The sequence below is a fragment of the Python bivittatus genome, unplaced genomic scaffold (assembly GCF_059951505.1).
Source record: "Python bivittatus isolate LINGU-HERP-01145 unplaced genomic scaffold, Pbiv_v1 ctg000850_np1212, whole genome shotgun sequence".
Lineage (NCBI taxonomy): Eukaryota > Metazoa > Chordata > Lepidosauria > Squamata > Pythonidae > Python > Python bivittatus.
In genome coordinates this window covers 43,176,369-43,203,290 of record NW_028277112.1, presented here as the reverse complement: position 1 = coordinate 43,203,290, position 26,922 = coordinate 43,176,369, and the positions used below count along the sequence as shown (strand labels likewise).

The window sequence follows — 26,922 nt, the reverse complement described above, 5'->3', positions numbered from 1 at the left end:
CCATTTTCCCTCCCGTGACACAGTCCGCGGCCATTTTTCCGCCCCTGACACGTGGTCTGCGGCCATTTTCCGCCCCTGACACGTGGTCCGCGGCCATTTTTCCGCCCCGACACATGGTCCGCGGCCATTTTTCCGCCCCTGACACATCCACGGCCATTTTCCACCCCTGACAAATGGTCGTAGGGAGGGGGACTCTCCCTCCAAGCAATAGCCACCTCCCTGTCCTCCACGCCAGAATGGATTAACGGTAATTACATTGAACCTTATGGGGAAATTTCCTTCGGGTTGTGACCAATTCGGGTTGCAACCAGAGTCACGGAACGAATTAAGTTCGTAAACCAAGGTTCCACTGTAAATACGGTTAATCCGTTCTGACCCCTCTGAATTTGGTCGCGACCCGATTTTGGTCGTGTCCCGAATCAAATTTTCCCATAAGTTTCAATGTAATTACCGTTAATCTGTTCTGAACCATATGTATTTTTTTTTGAAAACCACAAAAATATGAAACAAAATACAGTACGAAGAGAGAGAACGCTAACCTTGCTCGATGCGACTTCTGGCGTGGAGGACAGGAGGGCGGGTGGGGAGGCGGTTATTGCTTGGAGGGAGAGTCCCCCTCCCTACAGGAAGCCACGACCACGTGTCACGGGAGGGAAAATGGCCACGGATCCTGTTCGTCACCCGATCCGGCGTTCGCGAACAGAAGCAAAATTTTGCGAACGGTGCTGTTCATGACCCGAATTGGTCGTGAACAGAAGCGTTCGTGACCCGAGGTACCACTGTACTTAGAAGATTTTGTTTCAAACATCTAGGCTACTCTCTTCAATAGTTTGGTACTAAACATACCAAAATGGTCCAGTGCTTTGAAGCTACTACAGCTGGCAGATCTTGTGGCTAGCAGTCCTGGAAGTGAATTTCGTACCATCAGAGTGTTTACATCGGGGTGGACATTTTTTTTTTCTGCCTGGGAATTTAGAATTCATTGTTTTTTCAATCTCCCAACAGCTGCAGGGGTTTTTGATGCTGATGGCAGTGGAGTGGGAAGGCCTCCCTTTTCCTAGGGTTTTGGGGCAAAATTAGTACTTTAAGATTACAGCAGCCATTTTGCTTCCTCAAATGTGAAAAATTGCACCACAAACCCTTAGTTCTCTGGTCCTGCAAGATAGCATCCCATCATCTTGAAAGAAAGGAAGGCACTGAATTGGATGTAAGATTCTTTGGTCTCTCTGTAGCTATTCAGTTCACCAGAGAGCCTTTGCCTAGATTCAGTGCCCTGCCTTCCATGCTAATGGAACAGAGTCAGGACCACCCCAGTGCAAGAGCATTTATACTTGACTGGGAATTGGAGTTTGTTATGTGTATGTTGCTGTGCTATCTATTATATGTGGCTTGGTGTATAGATTTAATAACACCATATCTAATTGCCTAGATAAGTAAATGAATGAGAACATTCTCCTCTTACTAGCTGATTTGTGTTTAGAAAGTTTGTCAAGTTTTGCACCATAGCTTTTGCCTGAAAACATAATGGTTAAAGTTTTTTTTCTCTCTCTCATCTATTATTTCAATTTATATGGCTGACCATTTCAAATTCATGACGCTGGGCAGCTAACAACAGTTAAAAACTTCACAAACCACATTATAAAAACAACACACACATAATCAGCAGCCAAGATTAAAAAAACAGCACCACCCCCGACAAATCAACATAACCACTGCACAGACTCTGCCATACATCTGGATCCCCAGTGACAAAACCATGTCTTTAAGGCCTCACAAAAGGCCGACAGGATCAGGGCCAGTCTAATCTTGGGGTGGGGAGGGGATGATGTTCTAAAGGGAGGGTGCCATGGCAGGAAAGGCTGCCTTCTTGGGTCCTGTCAGATGGTACTTTGAAATAGACAGGACCCAAAGCATACCTCTCTTGCTGGACTAATGGCTCATGTCGATATAATTGGGTAGAGACGATCCCTCAACCGAGTCCCATGCCATGAAGGGCTTTATAGGTCATTACCAGCACCTTGAATTGAACCCAGAAACATACTGGCAACCAATGCAGCTCATGGAGCAGAGGTGTAATGTGCTGATTGAAGGCAGCATATAACTACCTGCATGTAATAGAAAGAAGGAATAACCTTGAGGAACAAAAGGGGCTGCAACCAAGATACTATTCAGATAAAAGAAATCTGAGTCCAGGGCAGAAATGCAATTTGTGAAAGCATCTCAGACGTGACCCTTCCTTCCCCATTCAAGCCCCATAGCCTCAAGACACCAAGATAGAACCTCCACGGCATCACTTGGGCAGCCAGGGATGGAGATGTACAACTGGATATCATCAGCATACTGATGATGCTTCACCCCGTGCTGTTGGATGACCTCACCCACTGGCTTCATGTAGATGTTAAAAAGGAGCAGAGAGATTACCAAGCCCGGTGGAACACTGCACAGCAAGGTACAAGGGCTGGACCGCTCCCCACCAATCAACACTGACTAGAACCGGCTCTGGAGGAAGGAAGAGAATCAGCACAACGCAGTGCCACCCCTTTCCAATCCTTGGAGCCTATCCAGAGGGATACCAGGATCGACAGTATCAAAAGCCATCTTGAGGTCAGGAAGAACAAGGATGGATGCACCACCCCACTCTGGCCAGAGGTCATTGAATAGTGCAATGTTGTTTCAATCCCATACCCAGGCCTGAAATCTGACTGCAAGAGGTCCAGACAAATCACTTCTTCCAGGATTCTCTGCTGCATGAGCACCCTCTACAATCTTCCCTAAAAATGGAAGGCTGGAAACTGGGTGAAAATTGTCCAGTAGTTACTGTTTGTTATTTCATTATTTTATATATCCATATTGCTTTCAAACTGACGTAACATTTATCTATTTTACCTAGTTGTTCCAACTCTTATTTTTATTCCCCACTAACTTTTGATTATGTGAATAGTGTAATAAATGGCTGTTTCCTGACCATAAAGTTATAATCAAGTATTCATGTAAATTTTAACAGAAATTTGGTAATGCAAAATGGGAAGTGGGTCTGGGAGCTACAGATTGACACTCCCGGTCTACAGAAACCAACTTTGGACATCTATGTGTTCCCTGCCAGTCTGCTTCAAATTGATTAGAAAGGCATGGAGCTATTCATTCCCTATTGTGTACACACTGAAATCTTAGTGCACCACCAATATGCTGCCAACAGTATGTTTTATTTCTGCTACTGACTGCATGCAACACTTCCCCTATTTGTTTGTTATTGCGTTGTTCCAGGATTATGGAAAGTGATCAAAACAAAACTTTTGTATTTCATACTAGGAAAAGAATTCCGGTAAATTAAACTATTGAAGTGTAATCAACAAATGATACAAGCTCTGGAGAAGGCTGAATTCAGATGCATTTTGACTCTGTACAGATTCACAATATCTTTCATTCTTCATAGCTTAGACACAATGCAGATTAGTCCTTTATATCTGAATCTGCATCTGAATCCCGAGAGTTGTATAGTAGTAAAAAATTCATACTTCTACAGAAAAGAAAGGAGGCCAAATTTGAAATGACCCAGAGCTAACGTCTAGTACGTATCTTTTCCTTTTACTGCAGGAATATTCCTAAATATTTGCAACTTGCCCTTCCATTGTGCTTTGGGACACAAGACAAAGTTGAACTTCTTGTCCTTTGTTTTAGCAAAATATATTGGGCTGGAAGAAATTGAGTTGGCTGACATGGTACAGAGTTTCAGCTATGTCAGAACTACCACTCCCCCCCCCCACCAACCCTTATTTTTGCTGGAGACCCACTGGGTGAAAGAATCTCTAAGCCATTATCAGTTGTCTCTCTGACTTTTGCAAAGGGTGCCTTGAATCCTTTTGTTCACTGACTTTACAAAGATGTGAATGCAAGAAGAGGGCAGAATTGAGAAACTAAAAGAAACAGGGTTTCTGTTCTGGGGGTGGAGAGAAATAAAGGCATATGGAAAACTACAAAGCAATAGTAAGGGAGGTTAGATGGGAATGAGGACAAGAGCAGGAGACACAGTCAGAATACTGATCTCTTTCCTTCCCCTGCCATTTTTCTTCAATCATTTCTAATTTGCCTATTCCATGTTTCTGAAAGGACAAGTTCATGGCAATATGTTCCTGCATTGGGAGGCAACCACTAGGCCAGGCATGGGCAACTGAGGAGCCAAGTGTGGCATGCAGTCCTTCAAGCCATCTCTTGCTACCATTTCTAAAAATTGGTGGCAGTTTTCGGAAATTTGAAGATAGGAAACACAAATTAATGTAGGATGTAGAATAGGTTTAACATGATTTAAAGAAAAGGGAAATCCCCAAACTTTTAGAAACCCAAAGGAAAAAAATCCAGAAAATTTTAATGCAAAGCACATGGGTTTGGGATTTTCTGTATTTTTTCCCCCAGAAAAATCACCCATTCCCTCAACTACCCAAAAATATTAGGTATCTTGCCTACCTGTCTGTACATGTCTGTAGACCATGTGATTTTCATTTAGCTACAAATGGTAAGCTCAAAGTAGAAGTTTTTAGCAGTTGGGAAAGGTCCCAAAGGTTTAAAGTAGCTTACAAGGTCAAAACAACATGGGTCAGCCCCAACTGGCTTACAGCAGTTAGGGTGAAAGAGGAAGCAATCCATTCCCATGACAAACACCCTCTCATGAGATGGTTCTACACCACATGCTTCTGAACAGAAATGTGCTTCCTTTATTGAAGTCATGATTCTGGATAAAGCCTAAAGTCATGATTAAATCAAACACATTACAGCAAAAGTACAGTTATTTTATTAATAGCAACTTATATTTTAATTCCAAACTTCATATGGGGCAATCTTAGTTTACAATTTATTTCAGACCATGAAGCAAAATTTGCCACATTGCCCTCTTCTTAAGGCTTTAGAACAATGCTCCCTAGCAGTGGCGACTGCCAGATGTATGGACTTCAACTCCCATAATTCTCAGCAAGGGCCACGCTGGCTGGGGAATCACAGGAGTGGGTCTGCGCACCTGGAAGTTGCCAAGATTTGGAGCCACTGCTTTAGAATAATCTAATGAAGTTACAAGGCAAATTGGCTAGAACTCAATTAGGTAAATCAGCAGTTCTCACTTTTCCCCTCAACCAAGTACTTGAAAAATACAGGGTGGCTATGGATCACTGAAAATGGTTTATTCTACAAATCAAAGCACAAGTATAACTAATATTTTAATAAATGTAATCTTGCCTTTAATGGATACACCTTTTTAATGAGTGAAGGACTATGATGCCAGGTATAATCTTTGTCAGTTTTAGCTTTGAGATCAGTTTCACTGTTTATCCTCCTTCTGTATTTGAATTTGAAGACAGCAAGAAATCAAAATCCCATCTTACACAGGTAAGAGCCTTGCTTAAAACAGCCTCTCTCTGTTACCCAAAAGTTCAGTCAAATGGAGGGCTAAATTCCGAATACAGGTACTGACTTCATCTGTCTCAGAACTGTACAGAATAACAGAAAGTTGCTCATAGGCCAGAGTTTCAGAAGCTTTGGATTATACAGTAGCTGTAAAAAACATACTAATGAAACAATCACCAACAAAACGAACATGATTGGTACGTGAAAGAACAGGTGTTAGGATAAGAAGGTAAATGCAGCAACAGTTCTCTAAGAAAGAAATGCATGAAAAAAAAAAAACCACAGGCAAAACATTGCTGCCTGATAAAACAGAGTTAACTTATAGCAGTTTAATTTTTTCTCTAGCTGTGCCCATGACAAGATTTTCCATCCAGAGATGTATATTATTTCCCAACCCGTTTTGCAAGCCAGCTAACCAGCACTTTTTAGTGCCCAGGTTTTGTACTTGTTACTTTTGCCCTCAAACATTAAAATGTCTACACTCCTTGTCTTAACCAGATTGCTAGAAAAATAGGTATGATGCCAGACTAGGCAGCCACAGCCATTTACCTATACCCAGCAGATGGCTGGTCTGAACGTTTACATGAAATGGAACCAATTTCTCTTCTGCCAGCTTACTTCCTTGTGCTCCATTGCTTTAATAATTTACTCCCAGCTCATCTACTATCTTGGAAATAAGCTGAGTTCAGAACATTTTTTCTAGTAACAGAATATAATAAGATAGATGAATATGGATACTGCTTTCTTAGCGCACTCAACATGTGATGTAAAAACAAACATTCTACCAACTTTAATTAATATCCTTGTTGCTGCCTTGTTCTCATCTAATTTGGTCTGCCCCCGATTCTGCAATGTTAGGTTCAAGCCACAACAGTATTAATATAGGTAGCTAAAGGCCATTTCACAAACTTGTTGCTGACTTACTGTGTTGGGATTGGTCTGAGAACTGCTAATCTGCACGCTCATAGTTACTGGAAATTCTAAACAATGCAATTCAACGTACCCAGAAGGAACCAGATGGAGAAGTCTTTTCTATTGCTTTCATTAAAAACATATTCTTTTTAAAAAAAATCCTAAATATCTCAGCCCACTTGCATTTGAATTAGAATTCCATTTGAAATTTCAGGAGACTGGCTTTTGCAAATTTTGCAGCACACTTAAAACTCAGTAATTTCTGTCCATTTTCAGGCGGAATGCAGGCTTCAGAAAGTCTTATTTCAACATTCATTCCAAGAATGAGAACTTTACGCTCCCCACTTTAATGATGTGAAGCTTAAAGTTAGTAGGCAATATTTAGAGAAACTGACAGATACATTTGTAAAATATATTTTAAAAAACCCAAAACCCTCTCTTGAAGATTCCTTTGAAAATCCAACAAGCTTACTGCTAAGTATATTTGAATTTAGTTGGATGAGTTTCTGAGATTGTATCTTTATTTTAGATTGCATGCATTTGAACTGAAAAATTCCATGTAGCTTAACAAGGTTCACATAGAAGAAATGGGAAAGCCCACGCGGATAAATAAAGATAGCAAGGCAGCAAATCCTGCTAAATTTACAGAATTTCAATCATGCATTGCCTGTCTCTTTAATTTCAGTTATCTTTAACTCATATTTCCTTCCCAAAATAACAGTAATATTCCCTTCTATTTCTTCTGGCTCAAGTTTTAAGTGAAGTAACTTTCTCTTTATTTAATTGAAAACTTCAATCCCCAATTAATGCAAGAAAATTTATTTATGATTTATAGCATTCAGCATGTTAGGCTAGAAATCAATGTTTTGATTATGAGAATTGCTAGATTCCAAAAGAATACCATTAAAACAGTTGGAGAGGAAAGAACCTTCTAAAAGCTATATCTGCTTTAAGACTATTTAGGGAAGAATTCCAACAGAATGACCCCATGCTCCAGTGAAGGTTTTTTTTTGGAAAGAAATAAACTGGTCAATTTTGTTTCACTATCCCTAACTGTTATATTCAAGTTTCAGAAGAAACTCAAAGTAGCAGCATCTTCCCGGAATAGCTAATTTTGCTTGAATTACTTGGGTTTTTTTCCCTACTCACTTCAAATCACTTTGCCTATAAATTAATTTGCCTGCGAGCAGACCTAACTGAAAAGAACTCCAGTCTTTATCCCAACCACATTTTTCTACTCTCTCAGACTTAAAACACGACCATGCAAAAGTACCTAGAAATACAGAAAGAAGAGAGGCCACAAATTTGAAAAGTATAAAAGGCAATCTCTAAGAAAGCATATTACTGTATCTTGTTACAATGTAAGCAAGCATTCAAAAACATTACTTACTGAACTTAAAAAGAGAAGTGATGCTTCAATTCAACTTTCAACTCCTCAGACTTATTTCCTCTATTCCATTATTCTGTGAGCATAATCAACCATCCTTCCTCAATCAGTGACAGATCAGAATCACAAATTATCATCTCAGCCAAAAAAAAAAAAAAAATCTGATTAAGTCGTAATATATAGCTTCTCCGTAAATTAGGCTCTTAAATGGGATTTTCAGTATTTAGTCTCTTGCAAATAAGATTCATTATGCTATACAGTTAGTATTATCAGGGCCTATCTGATCTCGCCATCTGAACCAATTTGTTAAATCCAGACTTCATCATAATTAAAATAAGCAAGACCCAAGTCACACATCACTGGTTGCTAATCAGCCAATTCTAGCATGGCTATTCCCTTGCTACACTTAAACAAATTATTCATGGATCCTGAGGCCTAAAAATTAAGAAGTTTATTTAATATACACTAGGTTAATCAAGGGAGTTGCCAATGCATAAAACTATCTTCTCAATCAAACATTGAACATTATTTTAAAAGCAGTCCAGAATCTCATTTTGATTACCTTCCTTTCTGGATTAGATTTGCACAAATGTGAAATAACTAATCATGATTTACTCTTATTAACACATCACTATTTGAAGTTATCCTTGGGAACATCCAGAGTGACAGACTGGCCTTCACACGGCGATTAAAGAAAAAAGCATCCCCTGTTCTTTTTAACTATAAATGTTAGGTCACAGTACTAAGAGAGACCCAAAGAGATTATGGCTTTCTTTAGTCAGAAAACTAACATTAAATTACATTCTACACAAAGACTATGATCCAAAGAAACTTTGTCAATTCTGGGAAGACTGTGTGAATGACTTGAGACTCAGTTATTTTGACCTCAATAGCTTCCACTGCCAATGTTCTGTTGAAAGGAGAGAATTTTCCTAGAATGGTAAGAAAGTAAGAAAGCCCTGATTGCACATGTGCCACTCTACCTTGCATGTCAATATTGTTTCTTAGGGATTTTATCATGGGTAAATATGCTTTGCCCTGCTCACAACATAAAATAACAACAAAGGAGCCGATCAAGCGAACTTAATGGCATTTTGGATAGAATCTACAGTTCCTTCCTTAATCTAGAACTCAGATGCTTCAGGACTGAAACTCACTGAATGTAATTATGTACTGAAAGCATTTACAACAGTTGTATTTTAACATATGGATACATCAAGGGTGATTAATGTAGAAGCAGCGACAACTGAATAGGACGGCAGAAAAATGTTTTTCTGTATTTTGGGCTTCATAAACAATTTATAAGAAAAAGATTACAGAGTTTGGTCCACAATGACAACATTTTAGAACCAAGTCTGTACCAAAGCAATTTCTTGGCTATTTGGGTTGTTTTGGTTTTAAAATGGTCACTGATTATTTCTTCTGAGGCATTCAACAGTCTACCAAATAAAAGACTGTAAACTGATGTTTGTAATATCTAACCAAAAAAAGAAATTTAATCAGAATTTGGCACCTGATCTGAAACACTCAGCCGTGGCTGACGTTTGTCATGTAGTTCTCTTTTCCAAGACTTAAGAAAAGTTAATTTTTTTGTGACATATGTGAATGTATCTTATAATTCCATTCTAGGCAATTATGGTCACTTACATATCAAGATGTGTAAGAATCAAAATAAAATACAGAAGGCTCTTGTTCAAAAACAGTAAAAACCATCCCCATAGTATAAATGGCTAGTGCTTTTTTCTGAGCCATCCTGATATGCAACACTGATAGCAATCACTGATTTATTGCTATTTGTGATAAAATCAGATTTGAATGCCTAGTATACAAGCAACAGAACACTTTACAATGATCTTTAGTATCCAGAGCAACTCTTGGGTAGTATCTAATAAGATTAAAGCAGATTCCTGAAAGAATCAATTGTAAACATTGCAACTGTGCAGATTTCCCATACTTTGATTTCTCAAATTAAAAGGCAAGATTTTAGTAACAGCAGAAAACATAGTTCCACATTCATCAAAATACAAGAACATCCCTTTCTTAAAAGTAAGAAACATAGAAAGAAAGATAGCAGCACATTTTTTGAAACAAAATGACATGTGTTTCTGCATTAACCTCTCTCCAAAAACAAACAAACAAACCCCAAAACAAAACAAAACAAAAACCCCATTCAAAATAAAGTGCAGCACCCATGAAAAGAAGTCTTAAGAAAATTGCCATATTCTTCTCTTTGAAAGAAGTGTACTTGGCTTCAGTCTTAAGAGTACTATACTGTATCCATCATTTTAGGTTCTTCCTCCTCTCTGTGTACCACTAAACCCTGCAAACTGCAGCCTTGAAGTGACTCTGCATTCTGCAATGAAGAACACAACATGGAAGAAATCAATTTCAGACAAATATTTAATTTTAATCTTTGTTTTGTGTTGCGGCAGCTTTGTATTTTTACACCACGTATGGGACTTGTGGATGCTTTACTCAAGATTCATTGTCATCACATCTCAGACTATACTAGACTAAAGGCAGATAAGCTAATCTCCACAAGCAATGTCCCAGCCCCTGGAGCCCCTGAGAGTATGCTGTCAAAATTCCTGCCTGTGATTTCCCACCAAGAACCAGCAGGCAATGAATGAAAATAACACTTTAAGCTTCTGACAGATCCTACACATGGATTCAATATTACAGCCCTTTGCAAAAACAAACTGGAAAGGGGCGAGTAAGCAGGGAATAAGTGGAAATCCCTCCCTCAGTATCATTCTCCTGCCCCCTTTAGTCCTTCCCAAGGGAAAATATATCCAAAAGTTGGGCTGTGTACTGCAAAGTGCTTCCTTGACTTCGTGAGTCAAGCATGGGTTTCCTTCGTGAATGACTGCTAAGCAAGTAATTGCTCTTTTAAAAATAAACCAGTTGCCTTAGCACAGGAATTGATTAAATAACAGGAACTGACATGACACACCAAAAAGCTCTGCCTGGGAATGGCATTTTTTTTCTGACACTCCAGTAATAAACACGATTAAACAAAAGCTACCTGAGACGCAAGCCCTCCTATACAATTCAGATCAGTGTGAAATAAAGGATTCTGAACAGGCATAGCTTGACAATTTTGAGGCTGTGAACAAATCCTCACTCTTGATTTGAATGCTTCAAGTTCATTTTTAAAAGCTTCCAAATAGCCTTCATCCCCTGTCTGTCAAACAAACACAAAAGCAATTAAGTAACTCTCCAATTTCATTTTCAGTATCTTCTGCTAAAAAACAAGACATTGCAGCCAAGCAAACTGTAGCCTAAATATGGGATCTATATTAATACACAGATGAGCAGTTTTTCATATTTTTATACTTTTTTTTGTTCTATCTATGTAGTTTATTTTACTTTGGCTAATCATGGTGGAGGACTGATCACTGTGACAGATGGTGAAACCCTGATGAAAATCTTATTCAGCTTCCCCAGTGGCTTTTGAGGACGATGTAGCTTAAAACACAAATGTTCAATACAATCATAAGATTCCTAGGAAGCCGATTTTTTTTGCATCCACAGAATCTCTGAACAAACATACAACATCGTTGAAAATTACCATTACTTAGAAGTAGCCTTCTTCTTGCCCTCCATATCTTTTGTACTACAGTGCCCATAATTTCCACCAGCACAGCAATTCTGGAGGAGGCAAGAATGGGATAAATTGCCAAATGAAGAAAAACACCATCTATGTAGTGACTCTCTTCTTTCTCAATCTTAGGATATACTATTAGACTTGCAAACTATGTATACATTTTTGTCATGTTAGATATAGAGGTACTTTAAAATACTGAAGTATGCTTAGCTATAAAAAAACAATCAATTTCTCTCAATATTTCTCTTTTAACTTTTCTCTTTAATGTGTAAATTGTGTATTGCAAGAAAGCTGGATGTGGTTTATTATATGGATTTCCATGATGCTTTACTTCAAAGTTGGGAAGATTTCTTGCAAGCTTATTTTATAGCAAGACTCTGCTTGGAATTAAAATGCCCTGTTATCTGGGACCAATATGAACCTGTTGGGCATGAGGAAGTGGACAGGTTCCTTAGGATTGTGAACTCAGCCACCAGCTCTTTAGATCCATGCCTGTCTTGGCTAACTAAAGCTGCCAGGGGGTGTCATGTGGGTAGGTACTAGCAGTGAATTCTTCTTTGAGGTGGTTGTTCCTCTGCTCCTTAAGAAGGCGCTGATCCACCTCCTCCTCAAGAAACCATCACTGGATTCCACCATACTGAACAACTTTATCAAGTATCTAACCACCCCTTTTTGAGGAAAGTGATTGAGAAGATGGCAGCAGCTTCAGAGAACTCTGGATGAAGCTGACTATCTGGACCCCTTTCAGTCAGAATTCAGACCTGGATATGGCATGGGACAGAAACAGCATTGGTCGTGCTTTTGGACAATCTGTGGCAGGAGTGGGATGGAGGTTGTGCATCCATCCATGCTCTGACCTCTCAGCAACCTTTAATACCATTGACCATGGTATCCTTCAAATTGGCTACAAGGATTAGGGTGGTAGGTGCTGTATTGTGCTGGTTCTCCTCCTTTCTCTGGAATCAATTACAGTCAGTGGTGATTGGAGTGGAGAGATCCCATCCTCAGCCCCTACTTTGTAGGGTTCCGCAGGGTTCAGTGCTCTCATCCCTCCTATTCAACATCTACATGAGGCCCCCTGGGTGAACTCATCCATCGCCATGGGGTGAAGTATCATCAGTACTCTGATGATACCCAACTATACCTCTCTGCTTGTGGCGAATTAAGCAATGCTGTTGATGTCCTATCCTGGTGTCTGGAGGGGGAACAACAGACTTCAGCTAATCCTTGGGCAAGACTAAATGGCTCTGGATTTTGGAGCCCTCCAGCTCAGAGACTTTGCCATCTTTGGGACTGGATGAGGTTGCACTGCCCCAAACAGACCCACAGTGTGCAACTTGGGGGTCCTCCTAGATTTGCAACTCCTGCTCAAAGAGCAGGGTGGCAGTCATGGTGAGGAGGGCTTTTGCACAGCTTTGCAGTGTGCACCAGTTGCACCCATTCCTGGACTGGGAGGCTCTGCTCACAGTCACTCATGCCCTGGCCACATCCTTGGTGGACTACTGTAATGCACTCTACATGGGGCTGCCCTTGAAGATGATCTGGAAGCTTCAACTGGTGCAAAATGTGGCAGCATGGGCAGTTATGTGTGCCCCTAGAACGGCACACATTACACCTCTGCTCCACAAGCTGCATTGGTTGCCAGTTTGCTTCTGGGTCCAATTCAAGGTGCTGATTTTGACCTTTAAAGCTCTTCATGGCATGGGCTGGGTTATTTGAGGGACCGCCTCTACCCAATTACACCTGCCTGTCCCATCAGGTCCAGCAGAAGAGGTATGTTGTGGGTCCCATCTGCAAAAGAATTTCATCTGGCAGGACCCAGAAGATGGGCCTTTTCTGCCGTGGTACCCTCCCTGTTATCATCCCTCCTGAGGTGAGATTGGCCCCATCCTTGATATTTTTCTGGAAGTCCCTCAAAAAATGGCTGTGTCAGCAGGCTTAGGGATCTCAAGAAAACTGTGATCTAATGAAATGGCTGCATTTTTTTAACATCAATTTTTCTCTACTATCTTGTTATTAATAATATTGCTTGATGTCTTTTTAATTGTACTTGTTCTAATATTTTGATTTTACAGTTGGCTTTTATTGTGCGCTGCCTAGAGTCACTTTTTTGTGATATGGGCAGCTATATAAATATGATAAATAAAATAAAATAAAATACTTTTCACAATCCTCTATGTTCAAGACCATCAGCAGATAAATATTTTTCGACATCAGTTTCTTATGCCACGCTCAGCCCAAAGAGACTAAACTGAAAGCGTATATTCAGAATGGCCGAATATACCCTACAGCTATCAAAAGTCTTGTAGCATTTTACTCATATGCATTGAATTAAAAATGAGCTAATCCATATGATTATAAAAATACTACTAATTTAAATAAGTGCTAGTAATTAATTAAATGTTAAACTGCTTGAAGTCTCAGAAGTAAAGATGTGTTACAGAGATTTACACCGCTATTTTAAACACTAGGTCTCCAAGGAATTTTCATAGTGGGGAATACATCCATTCTGACCATCCACAATTAGTACAAGCACTGCTGACAAAGCAGATTTTCTCAGCCCTTACAATCTGTTCAAAAGGATGAATGAACATTCACGTTTTTGTCACCATGTAATCCATATTACATGAAAACAGCATTCATCTTTTTGTACATAATTTAGGATATAATCTTATACACACTTATTCTGTTAAACACAAAACAATACAAAAAATTAAAATAATAATAAAAATAAATAAAAGCAATAAATAAATAAATAAATAAAATAAAAATAAAATAAAATAAAATAAAAAACGGGTCTCTCTATCAGAAGAAGAATCCTTTAGAACAGATTTGGGCTTGTGCTTGAGGAAGTAAAGAGAGATAAGAAGAAATGAAAAGTCCAATCACATATATAAATCTACTTATGTGTCATTGGGTAGCACCCATCATTTTTATTAATGGATTTGCATTAAAATGCCCTTTAGAAACAGTTTGCTCTCAACAGGTATTTGCTGAAGATGGCTACCACACTAACAGAAACTAAGCAATACAGCAAAACCCTATGAGACAACAATGTCCATGATTTCAGTGAGAACAGTCTTTAACAGAAGGAAGAAGATAGACAAAAACATAAGGTCCAATAGAAGGGGCAAGATCTGAATTCTGCCTATAAGGAAACAGCATCTGATGGAATCCTGGAAGTGCTGTCCTTGGCTGCCACTATACATATGTTATTGTGTTTTTAATTTATTTTTTAATTTTATTAGCCACCCAGAGTTACTGTTTGTAAGATGGGTGGCCCTATACCTTGACTGAAATAATGACAACAAGAACGATAATAACAATAATCACCAAACTATCTTTTGGCAAGGCATTTTAGCACCTAACTACCAAGGAGAAAGTCTGGCTAGGCTTTAAAAGGGATTCCTAAAACTTTTTAAAATAGCCCCACCCTCACCCCTCATGTTGAACAGAAAGCACCACTCACTTTGGCTCTTTGGAAAAATAGCCGAAAACATCCTCGGGGATCCACATTACAGCTCTTGGCCATTTCTATAATGAACTGCATTACCACAGCTTGATGAGCTACTTGTTCCATCAGAGCTCCTTTCTATAAAAAAATAATCAAAACAATCTGTGAGAAACAATCAGCATACTACATTTGCAGGCTAATAAACCAACAATTCAAGGTGCAATGAGGCCCATATTAATTGGAGCGAAACTGAGCCATACACTAGAAAACTCCTTTTGATAATCAAAATCTATCAGTTAACTGCCAAGGAGGCGCAATGTGGAATACAAGATTCCTATAACCTTTAATCTTTAATAATTCTTAGTTTTACAAATAATACTTGAAGATGTCAGTACATATTGGGTCACAGTATGTTTACAGAAAGACCTGCTATAGCTATACATATAGACCCATTTGTAGGTCAATATTTCCAAATGAGTCGCTGTACAGAAGTAGCTCAATCAGTCTGATTATGAAAACACATTAGACAATTGAATCATTATGACTGCAGTCATTAGTTTCCAGCTCAGAATAAAAAAAAAGTTCAAGGCTAATGCTTAATAAAAGAAGGGCAATTCAAAGCTTTTGGAGGACAATAATAATATTAATTTAAACCAAACACTACCTTTTAAAAATGTACAAATCAGTTGTTAAAACATTAATATAGCAATGTTACATACTGTAATTGATTTTGAGATTTAGGTTTAAAACCTAATTGCATCATCCATCCAAAAACTATTTATATAGAGATTATGTAGAGTTATGATACATTATATCTAATACTATATAAATGACTACAAAATCTAACTTTAATGTAACTGCTGATTTTATGATGGTTTAGTTAGCAAGTAAGAAACCATCTTAAACATATGATAAGCCTCTGCAGAGTATCTAGGTCTCAGCACTATACTGAAACAGTACGACTTAGCACTATATTAGAAAGTCAAAATATTTAAGACCAGAAGAAAATATGACACTGAAATTAGTGAATTTCCCAGCATGGACAACCTCAATGCAATGTAGGGTGAAATAGAAAAAAAGAAAGCTTTGCTCCAATTATGGCACAGTAACATTGAAATTATACCTGTTCTGCTTCTAGATGAAAACACCATAAAAGGAGATATTTTGCTGTTTCTTCACAGACAAGGTATGGGTGATCAGAGAGAAACCTCTGACTATCAAACCATCTGCTCAACATTCCTGAAAAATAATGAGATGCAACAAATAGTTGTCCTAAAACTGAAGAAATATTTGGTCACAACCAGGGCTGTGGAGTCAGCACATAAAACCTTCGACTCCGACTCCTTTATTCATGGTATCTCTGACTCCTTTAATTATATATCAATATAAGAAATAAATTATAAATATACTAATTATGTATTTCCTATATCGACTGCAAGCACACAACATACAAGGCATTTCATCACTGCCGACGTGAATGAGCAGAGAACTTTTTAGAACCTAACCTGTTAAAGCTTGGGTCTAAAGGCTATAGCTAAGATAGTCTAGTTTTTTTATTTTATTTATTAAAGAAATTACAAACATTCAGTAACCTTATAGTTTAAACAAAGGATAAAAGCTAAAAAATAAAAACAATGAGGTTATATTTTTATCAAACTATATATTTTGAAATTTGCAGAGAGCTTGAAATTAAAATATATCCTGAAAAAAATAGATTAATCAAATTATTATCTATGAAATAGGAAATTTTAACATATTATATTATTTATATTATATACAATTTAAATTTATTAGGAGTTGGAGTCGGTACATTTTTACCAACTCCAACTCCAGTAACCCAAGCATTGCTTCCGACTCCAACTCCAATTCCACAACTCTGACTCCACAGCCCTGGTTACAACTGAGTCCCATCTATGCTGGGCAGGAACAAATTAGACATTTTGCTATTGCAACCTGTTCCATAGTAATGAGAGGTTATTACTTTGTTTAGTTCAGTTACTCAAGGGCAACATTGCTGTCATATAAAATGCATCTCAAGAAGCCTAACTGGATTTTAGGCAAAATATTTCACTTGTTAAAATAGAAATATATTATTACTGCATATGCAGGTCATGAAAAGAAGATTCTTAAGAAAAAAAACTTACCAAAATGTCTAATTTTCTGCTCGTGCTTTTGCATAAATGATTTAGATGCATCATCTTCACTTTCTTTCCTTTTTTTTTGATTAATGAAACTCTGGCAAACAAAATACATAATGTAGTGTTACATTTGAAAGTTGTTAATTATCATTGCGAATAGTCCTCAAGGTTATTTCAGATTAGGTGCATCCAGAATGACTTATATTAAGAAAGATATACTTAGGCTCACTAAAGTCAATGGGAGTTACTTATTTAGATCAGTGAAGTCACTCTATTTATTTATTTATTTTTAATTGATTACAAAAAGAATAAAAAATACATAAAAGTGGTTTAACAAAAAAGTGAAAAAAATACAACAGAGAGAAAATGTTAATATATCATTATAACAATAAACAATTTAAATTCTATGTATACTTATCTAATACAAATATTATTCAAGTACATATATTTCTAATAGATTTATATGACTATCATGTTTTTTTAACCGACTGTATTTTGTATAAATGAACCCCATATTTCATTATACCTATCCATACAAAGTCTACATCTATAGGCAATCCGCTCATAAGTGGCAAGCAGAGTCAGGTCTTCAATCCATTGAATAAATGGGGCCGTACATTTATCTTTCCAATGCTGCAATATCAGTCTTTTGGCCATAGTAAGAGCACAGAGAATCCATTTATGTTGTCCAGATGTCAAATTCCATGTATTAGGTATATAGTTCAAAAGAATATTATCCTCTGAAAATTTTAGCTTTTGTCATACAATCATATTTATATAGTCCACTACTTTCTCCCAAAACGTGGCAAGTATAGGACATTGTAGAAACATGCTTTAAAGAGGCACTGTCCTTACTACATCTCCAACAAAATGCTGTTTTTGACAATCCTTTTCTATACAGATGTAGTGGAGTCCAATAAATTCTAAATATTTTTTGTTGTATAAGTCGTAGTTTAAGGTCCATTGACACTCTTGCTATAGAAGTTAAGACACTCTCCCATTGTCTAGACAATATACAAATCTCTAATTCATTATTCTACTCATTCCTTATTACAGTATCTGCATATCAAATTGATTTATTGCTAACCAATATCTATACAAAGTAATAGTAGGTTTTTTAGTTTTAAAGGATTTAGCAAGTTGTTCTAATATCTCAGGTTTCAGATGCTGAAAACGCTGCTGGTCCAAACAATGTTGCTAACAAATGTTGTAGCTGTAAATATTGCCATTGGGTTACATCTAATAGATATTTTTCTCTTAAGAAAGAGTACGTTAAAATTCATCTTCTTCATCTATCAGTTAGTCCAAAGTCAATATCTCCGCTTGCATCCAACTTTTCCATATTACCATTTTTCCCCCAATCTTTAAAGTTGGGTTTCCCCATAAAGTCAATTTGGCATGGGAAAAAGGGTCAAATCTTTTTTTATTAGACATTATGTTCCATAGCTTTCTAACTGATGAAATTGTTTCCAGAGATATTAGAGTTTTAATATATTTAAACTATCTAATACTGTCCATCTGACCAAAGGTGTTACATATGTATATTACAAAGTTGCCCAAATTAGAAAATTAACACCACTTGTTGACTTCCAGTATTTAATACTTGACAATAGGTAAGAATGATGTGAATGAAACTCCAGATTTAGAAAAGTGAATCCTCCCTCATTAATTGATAAATGCATTTTCTGTAAAGGTATTCTCAGAACTGAAGAACCCCATAGAAATTTTCTAAACGAAGAATTTATTTTCTGAAAATATTTTCCAGATATAAAAACTGGAATTCCTCTCAGAATATTAATCTGGGAATAATGTTCATTTTCAGAATGTTCACCTTTCTCAAAAGGGTGAGGTTCAAGGACTCCCATCTACTGATATCTGAAGAAACCTCTCTCTATATTTTATTTATATTATTTTTATATCAAATTTGTCACTGCCCATCTCGTTGAAACGACTCTGGGCAGTTTACAAAACAGTTAAAATCAATTAAAATTACAAAATTACAATCTACTATTAATAAATAGAAAATAGATCCAAGAATAATTGGCAGTCACTCAGGGAACATCATCAAGGCGCTAGCCACCCCCAGGATTGGGTAAGATTGTTATCACCCCATGCAAGCTGGCAGAGCCAGGTCTTTAATCTTTTCCGGAAGGCCAAGGGGGTATGGGCCTGCCACACCTCTGGGGGGAAAATGTTCCAAAGGGCAGTGAAGGCTCTCCTCCTGGGCCCCGCAAGCCCATTATATGTCGCTGAGTTATATCCTTTGGTATACATATATCTAAATATTTAGAAACCACTAATTATGATTAAGCAGCACAGTCTGAAACTGAATTGAATCTTTTTCATTCACTCAGGTCTTATCTTTTTTTCCACTAATTTGATTCCACATAATAATTTCCAGCAGCTTAAACCATGGTATGTAGTTACATGTTTAATGTAAATGCAATACTAACTTATTCAGTGTGTACTGGAAACTAATAATTTCTTCATGGTCCTTTTTAAAACTTCTTAATCTCTAGGCTGTGGCATTTCTTAATTGTTCTTAATGGCTGATTTTCTCTTTCCAGCTAGATCAGTTGTGCAGTACTACTGACAGTGGTATCAGAAAAGGAAGTGGGGAAGAGTGGAATTTTGGTTTCAAAGGATGGAATATGTTGATTCGCATATATTGCTGCTTGGATCAGAACCAATGCTTTTATTTATTAATCATATTATATTTATTAATCATATTTATATAGCCGCCCATCTCACACAAGGTGACTTTTCCCATAATACCTATAGAAAGCATTCTTCCCACTCTTTTTCCAGAGTTGGAGAGAAGACCCAGTATATCCTATGGCTTCTGGGAAGGCATTCTAGTTGATTGCAACAAAGCAATATTAAAGAATCCTACTCTGGAAGCAAGCCTAAATCTAACTACTTTAGATCGCTAATGTCAACAGAAATAAATCATGTTAACCACTGTGGTTCACAGATCATTCCTCTCATGTATCTTGATTTTTTTTTTTTTTTTTTGGCTTCAGATCTGAATAACCATAGTAGTGCTCTACAGAATTACTTATAGGATTCAGAAGACAAGAGCTTTAGCGATCCATTCCTATGAAGAGTTCAGGTATGCCCAAAGTTATTACTTCAGAAACTCAGACACAAAGAAAACCTGAATACAGAATTTTTAATACAATCTGGATTATTCCATACCTTGTTAAATACCTCTTTGCTAACAAAATCTGTATTCCATAAATCCTGTCTCTCCTTCTGTCTTAATACTTCCTCCTTCCGCCGCCATTCTTCTTCTCTCCATCTCAATTCATCAATTTCTGTTTGTGCTTTGGCATGTTCTTGATCCAGGGATTCTGAATTGTGTAATGCTAAACTTCCAAGTTTTTGCTGGGCTTCTGCTAAATTCCATTTGCATTCTACAGAACTCTTTACAAATTCTTTTTGCTGTTGGCAAGCCAGTTCAATTCCATCATTATAAGTCTGCAAATTAATGCTTCCATTATTATTTGGCAATAAGACAGGCAGAAATATATAAAACTTGGAGATAAATGAACTAATTTTATTTATTTATTTATTTATTTATTTATATATCACATTCATATAGCCACACATCTCACACAAAGCAACTCTGGGTGGTATACAACGATCTTAATTCTTAAGATTTCTTAAGAGATTGCATACAAAACAGTTACATGGTCCGAGCAGATGAGACTCAGTAAAATATATGGATGTATTTAAGTCTATCCTATCTCCGGCCACTCCCTATTCCCATACTCATATGTATGTGTCCATGCACAGCATGATCAGGTTCTTATTACTACTTCAATAGTGGTTCCCAATGTCTCATTACATGTACTTAGTTGCTATGTACATATTCTAATAAAGGTACCATGTTACATTTTCTTTATTTTATCACATAATTAAGAGTCACTCAAGAGCCCTGTGCTAGTCAATATAATAAATATTTTTGAACTTATAGAATGATAGTCAGTGAAGGGTGGGATTTACTTGGGCTCTTTAAATCATTTTGACAAACTGAACTCATTCCACACAGTGCTGAGCTTTGTTCACAGGAAGGAATTACAATAATGTTCATTTGAAAAAAAATGCCTTCAAGGGCTTCATACCCTATTTCATTTTAATACATACGCTTGCACTGTTTCTAAATACAAGGCAGCTAAAGGATGTGAAAATTTATGAAAAGGTAACAGTGTCAAGCTAAATGCCTCAGGCAATGAAGAACCTTTCCCTACTTGGCACAAACATATTCTGACAACATATTTTTCTGGCATGTTCCCAGGATGTTACTTTCATTAGTCCCTAACCATGAGTGAGGTAAGCTTAAATTGTCCTTAGCTGTGTTAATAATGGTATTTTTTTTCCTCTTAGTCCAAAGGCACCTATACAATCTATAGCATTTGTGGGGTGTTGTCATCATTACCTTGGAGGGAAATCAGATGACTACAGTGACTTGAAACAGAGGCAGGATAGAAATTGTCAATGGAGACAGCATATTTCATGCCAGTATAGTTTTCTGCCAGTTCAAGGGAGATGGGCTAACACTTTAACTTAGCAGTGGAAAAGACCCTTGCACTGCAATCATGGACTTCTCTACTTAGAAGAAAGTTGAATAGCACTATTCTGTGAAAATTAGATTATAGCCTCAAGATGCAATTTTCACACTTATCTGAAAGTAGATCCAGTACAAACAAACATATACAGGGATAGTTTGCATGATACACTTACTAAGTCTCACTGCCTACATAGGGTATGCAAACAGGAACAGAATTGGATAGTATGAATTTTCTCAGGGGCACTTTATTCCAACAGATTATTGGAAAATTAGTACAGATATTTCTACAATATCTATACAGAACAATTATGGGGAATTTCCTGTGAGCGACTGATGCCTCACAAGGATGAGAAGTACGAATTCTTTTCATTAAGCCAAGTCCATTTAATGATAGGTTAACATTGAAATGCCCGAGATAGATAGATAGATAGATAGATAGATAGATAGATAGATAGATAGATAGATAGATAGATAGATAGATAGAAAGGAAGGAAGGAAGGAAGGAAGGAAGGAAGGAAGGAAGGAAGGAAGGAAGGAAGGAAGGAAGGAAGGAAAGGGGCAACGTTAAAGAAAATATGGTCAGGGTAGTAGCCAGAGCAGAATGCCCAGGCTGAGACACATTCATGTTCCACCTGCGGATAAGTCTTGCCTTCGGGCGACGGCCAGGAACACAGGGCGCGGAGCGTGAGTGCGCACCACTAGCAGGGAGGAGACCAAACTTAAGGGACCGCCTTGAGCGAATACCTCTGTAGTGAAAGAAGCGGCGTTGCTACGCAGAAAGTGACCGTACCTGTGGGTTGGGCTGAGGAACGTCTTCCTCCCGCCCCGAGGGTATATCACGAGAACGTGGAGGCCAAAGCTCCATTCTCTCGTCGCATCCGACCTAAAGACAGAGACCCCCTTCTCCTGACTTGCGCGGCCACCCGAAACCGTTGCGGATCCCACCGGAAGCGAGAGTGCAAGTCATTTCCGGCAACAACGAAGCGTCCCCTATTTATGATTTCACCGCGCTGCCTCCCTCTTCTGTCTGACTCTATCGCGTGACGAGCTCAACATTGACGGGCGGGAGGATGTTGCTAGGAGACCGCGGAGAGCGCTAAAAAGGCGCGCGGTTGAGTAATTTGTGAATGGTGGGAAGGGTTCTCCGTGCGCGTCTGCAGCGAACGCCCTGGCAATAATAATTTGTTATCGGAGCGGGCGCAGATTAATAAATTTCATCCTACTTAAAAAATAGCTATACAAGCAATCTCGCGTATGTGCACAAGATCCACGGAGTTGTTTTTGAAGTCACTGCACCGGATTGCCGATTCTTTGTTCTGCTGCAAAAAATACGCAAACATGTATGGCGCATAATAAATCGGCCTTTCAGGGACTTGCGTTAGTGTTCCGCAGATGGGATGGGCTCCCATCAACCCAACTAGCAGATAAGCCGACAAATTTGAAGGCCTCCGGTTGCGGAGGTTTTATGATGGCCCGATTTTTTCCCTTTTTGGAAGAAACATAATCCACTCCTTCCAAAAGAAAAAAGAAAAAAAAACCCTCGGCTCGTTTTAAAACATCTGGAATCTGGATTGCTCCAACTTGTGAAACGATAGGATATTTAATTAAAGTAACTTTCGCAATTTGGTCCAGATGCAATAGCTGCATTTAAATTCCCGAACTGTCAATATTGGAACCTGTCGATATTGGAACCCTACCCCGCAACTACAAAGTCCTCGACTAGGGGTGGCAACTGCCTTTCCCGAAGGCTGGGCGAGCAGAAACTCAGCACGCAGGCGTTCTGCAGCGGAGCGCGAGTCCTGCGCAGCAGAAGTTGGTAATGCTCCGCGTGCATCTCCAACGCGGTCGGAGATCGTCCCCACGCCTGAAGTTGCGAGGCGACCCAGCCGCTCCGACTTAAGCCTCCGAGTGGCCCCTCCCCTCCGCCTCGCCGGGAATGTTGGAACGTTGGCGTCTCCAGGGTGACGCGACGCTTTTTTTCCATCCCTCCCCGGGACAGGTGTGGTGGCCGAGCCCCTTTTCCGCGCTGAGACCTCGGGCGGAGAGAGCTGGTTGAGGATGCCGCTGAAAGTAGTGGTGGAGCTGCAGATCCATGCGGTGAGAGGGGCTCGAAGCCAGCAAGGGGGAATCTTGCAAAGGTAGCTGGAGCGGGTAATATTTTCAGCCCCATCGCTGGACTGTGAAATGTTCCTCAGGGGTCCGGAGGTTCACGGGGGGAGGGGATACTTGATAGAAGATTCACGTTGTTAGTTGCCATACGATTCTGCAAAACTGTAGTTAAGTTGCAAGGGTGAAAAGTCGAACCTGAAGGCAGTAGTTTAAGAAACTTGGCAACTCAGCCTCTCTGTGGACCAGCTCTGCTGTCACTTTACAGGTACCCCAAGACATCTTCGCATTTATTATTATTGATTCAAATATTTTTGTGATCCAAAAATGCATTGAACAAAAGCAAAAGTCAAAGCTAGTTTTTGCTTGTTATTTGCACTGCTAATGTGAGCTGCTCTGGACCTAGGTTAATAGTTTTAAAATAACCTTGGCATAGATTATATCCTTTTATAAGGAAAGATATTATTTTTCTGGATTGATACACAATCCAGAACAAAAGAAATGGAAGAAGTATGATTGAGCACCAGGGAAAGGGCTAGGAAAAATATTTTTACAAGCATTCGGATGAGGTTAAGGTTGGGTTAAAGGTTTCTTGAAGCTTAAGCTAAAAAGTATTGTGATGGTTACAGAATGAGTTTTTATGAATAGTGGTGACCAGATTCATTTTACAGTTAAGATTTAGAGCTAGGACAACAGGTAGGGAAAATATTTTTATGGGCGTTTGGGTGAGGTTAACTAGAGCAGTAAACCATAGACTTCAAGGTAAGTGAACCCTAACAATAACTTCTCCTCAGTGTCAATAAAAATATTTTCTTAACTGTTGCCTCACCTCTCACTTGTAATATTAATACAAATCTAAGACTATCACTATCCCTAAACCTTCACCATAACACTAATATCACACTCACTCTTAGGCTAAGTTTAGCATTTTAATCCTAACCCTAAACTCAACCTACCAGTCATTAAAAAAATGTTTTCTGTCACCATTGCCCCACTCATAAATCTTACTTGTTAAATTAACCAAGGACCACCACTGTTTATAAAATTGCATCCTGATGCTAACCATCTTGCCAGGAAACTTAACTCTAACTTCAGCCTTTGGCTCATCAGAATATTTTCCCAAAGCATTGCTCCAACACTCAGCATGACTATAGTATCAATTTAAAAGAACTCTATGCATTACAATTCCCTATAACACTAACCCTGATGCTTACTGTTAGCATATACTGCCTGCAATCCTAACCCTAATTTCACCTAGACTCTAATTGTAACCCATACATAAAAATATATTCACCCCAAAGTGAAGGGGAGGAATCATTCCTAGGGGGAAGATACACATAAAATTACCACTAAGCATAAGGACTCATTCTAATGCTCACTGTCATGCAAAATTTGAGCCTAGGTCTCAGCCAATGCTAACCTCAACTGTAACTTAATCTTAAAGCCAATTCAAATATTCACACTAATGCTTATTCCAGCAGGCAATTACCATTGTAATATTAATCAATGACCACCACTCACCATAAGAATTCATTCTAATCCCAGCCCTCATACTAAAGTTCAGTTCATCTTCAACGAATCTTAATCCAAACCAGGATGCAATTTTATGGATTGTGACAGTGTCAGATTTCTATTAAGGTGAGGACTGAATGCTGGGGCAATGGATAGGCAACACTTTTATATGTATTTAAGGTTTAGTAAACTTAAGCTTAAATTCCATTAATCTCTGATAGGGAGCATTAGATTTTTTTTTTTTAATTCCTAATGGTAGTCTTATGTATAATTTGCAGCTAGGAACAATTACTGTAGTTCACTTTTGGGTGAATAGAAGCCCAACTCTAACTTTAACCATCACTACTTTCTCCCAGTTCAAGGAATCCTAACCCTAGACCTGTCTTCATCCTTAGGTTATAAATATGTACTTCAAGCATCGCTTCAGCCCTCCCTCTTCACCGTAGTATCACTAGTATAGTATAGCACTATGGATAAACATTCACATTCTATTTCCACACTCATTTTTATCGTAGAATTCAAAGAAACATAACCCTAACTCTAACCTCAACTTTAGTCCTTCAGAATATTTTCTTGAAGCGTCGCCCCAGCACTCTGCCCTGACCTTAATATCAGCTTAAAAGTACCACTATGTACAAAATCTCACTCTCATCCTAACCCTCATATTTATTTTTAGCATAAAACATTTAGAATCCTAATCCTATGTTCACTCTACCTTTACCTCTAACTGTTAAAAACCCTTATTTTAAAAAGAAGCACAGCAATTACTTGCATATGGAAGAATAACATATGACTTCCAGTAGGTAGAACGTCCATTACCCTCAGCCAATATAACCATTACATCCATACAGCATCTTGCAGCCATGCAGAATGCTTCCTGTGTGAGGTCACAAGTCATACAAAGTGTGGGATGGTTCCCCACCTATTTTATCTGACAGGTCTTCTTTCTTTATCATAGGAAATATTTCCAAGGAAGTGTTGAAGCAATTCCAGGTCTGGGTTACTGTGTTCCATTACAGCTATTCATAATTTTGCAAATGGTAGAAGATGTAGGAAATAGATGATATACATATCCCATTTATTTTACATTGAGCACCCTGACCACTGCGTGATTATTGTAATCTCTTTTTCTTTTTCATTTTAATCAAAGATATCTTGTCCTGGTGTGTATTTGACAGAGAAGAACGATGTTTATCTCAGTGTTTGTATTCTGGGTCAGTGCAAGGAGACAGACTGCCTTCCTCCAGTCTTCCCTCTCTTGTTCCATGAGAAAATGTGGTTTGAAAAGGTATGCTAAAAAGAAACAGAAACTGCCAATATCATGGCCTTGTTTCTTATTTGAGTATAAGCACTGTTTAAATCAAACCAAAGGTATGAAAAATATCTCTTGGAAGATCACAAGCAAGACAGCCAAGAAGCTGTCTTGTTGGAAGGCCCTAGGAGAACATCTGTCCCACCCAACCCCTTGTCAAGACAAGATCTGTAATGCAAAGGACAATGACAACATCTCTGGCAGATGTCCAGCTGTCTCTTAAAGAGTATCTGCCTTATTTTAAGGCAGTTCGATTAAAATGTTGAATAACTCTCGCATTAGGAAGTTTCTCTTAATGCCTAGTAGAAACCTATTCTCTGCCTAGTAGAAACGTATTCACCTGCTATAATCATGTGGGATGTGTGAATATTTTCAAATCTATTTTGCACATCTAGTACATAGGTAGATTTTTTTCTTAAGATACAAAGTTGGTTTGCAAAGATTGAAAAGAAGGGAAAGGCACAGTGAATGGTGTAGGCATAAAATGGATTAGGTTGGATTTCCTTGGCTTTTCTCTTATCCCCAGTCTT

The 26,922-nt window shown here is 38.3% G+C and overlaps 2 protein-coding genes across 2 annotated transcripts in view; one reads left to right on the top strand and one right to left on the bottom strand.

Moving 5' to 3' along the window:
* Positions 1 to 7,105: 7,105 nt before the first annotated feature.
* CDC37L1 (cell division cycle 37 like 1, HSP90 cochaperone) lies at positions 7,106 to 22,443 on the bottom strand. Its single transcript, XM_007431980.3, has 7 exons — positions 22,253 to 22,443; positions 20,088 to 20,369; positions 16,896 to 16,986; positions 15,875 to 15,990; positions 14,767 to 14,889; positions 10,716 to 10,874; positions 7,106 to 10,043 (listed from the first exon to the last, which is right to left on the bottom strand). The coding sequence occupies exons 1-7, from the start codon at positions 22,325 to 22,327 to the stop codon at positions 9,957 to 9,959; spliced, it is 933 nt and encodes a 310-aa protein (XP_007432042.1). The 5' UTR covers positions 22,328 to 22,443; the 3' UTR covers positions 7,106 to 9,956.
* Positions 22,444 to 22,630: 187 nt separating this feature from the next.
* Positions 22,631 to 26,922, top strand: part of SPATA6L (spermatogenesis associated 6 like) — a 34,966-nt gene continuing 30,674 nt past the window's right edge. Inside the window, exons 1-2 of the mRNA XM_088130066.1 lie at positions 22,631 to 23,559; positions 26,231 to 26,368. Of these exons, the coding sequence (XP_087986192.1) occupies positions 23,521 to 23,559; positions 26,231 to 26,368 (177 nt within the window). The 5' untranslated portion in view covers positions 22,631 to 23,520. The remainder of the gene's footprint in view (positions 23,560 to 26,230; positions 26,369 to 26,922) is intronic.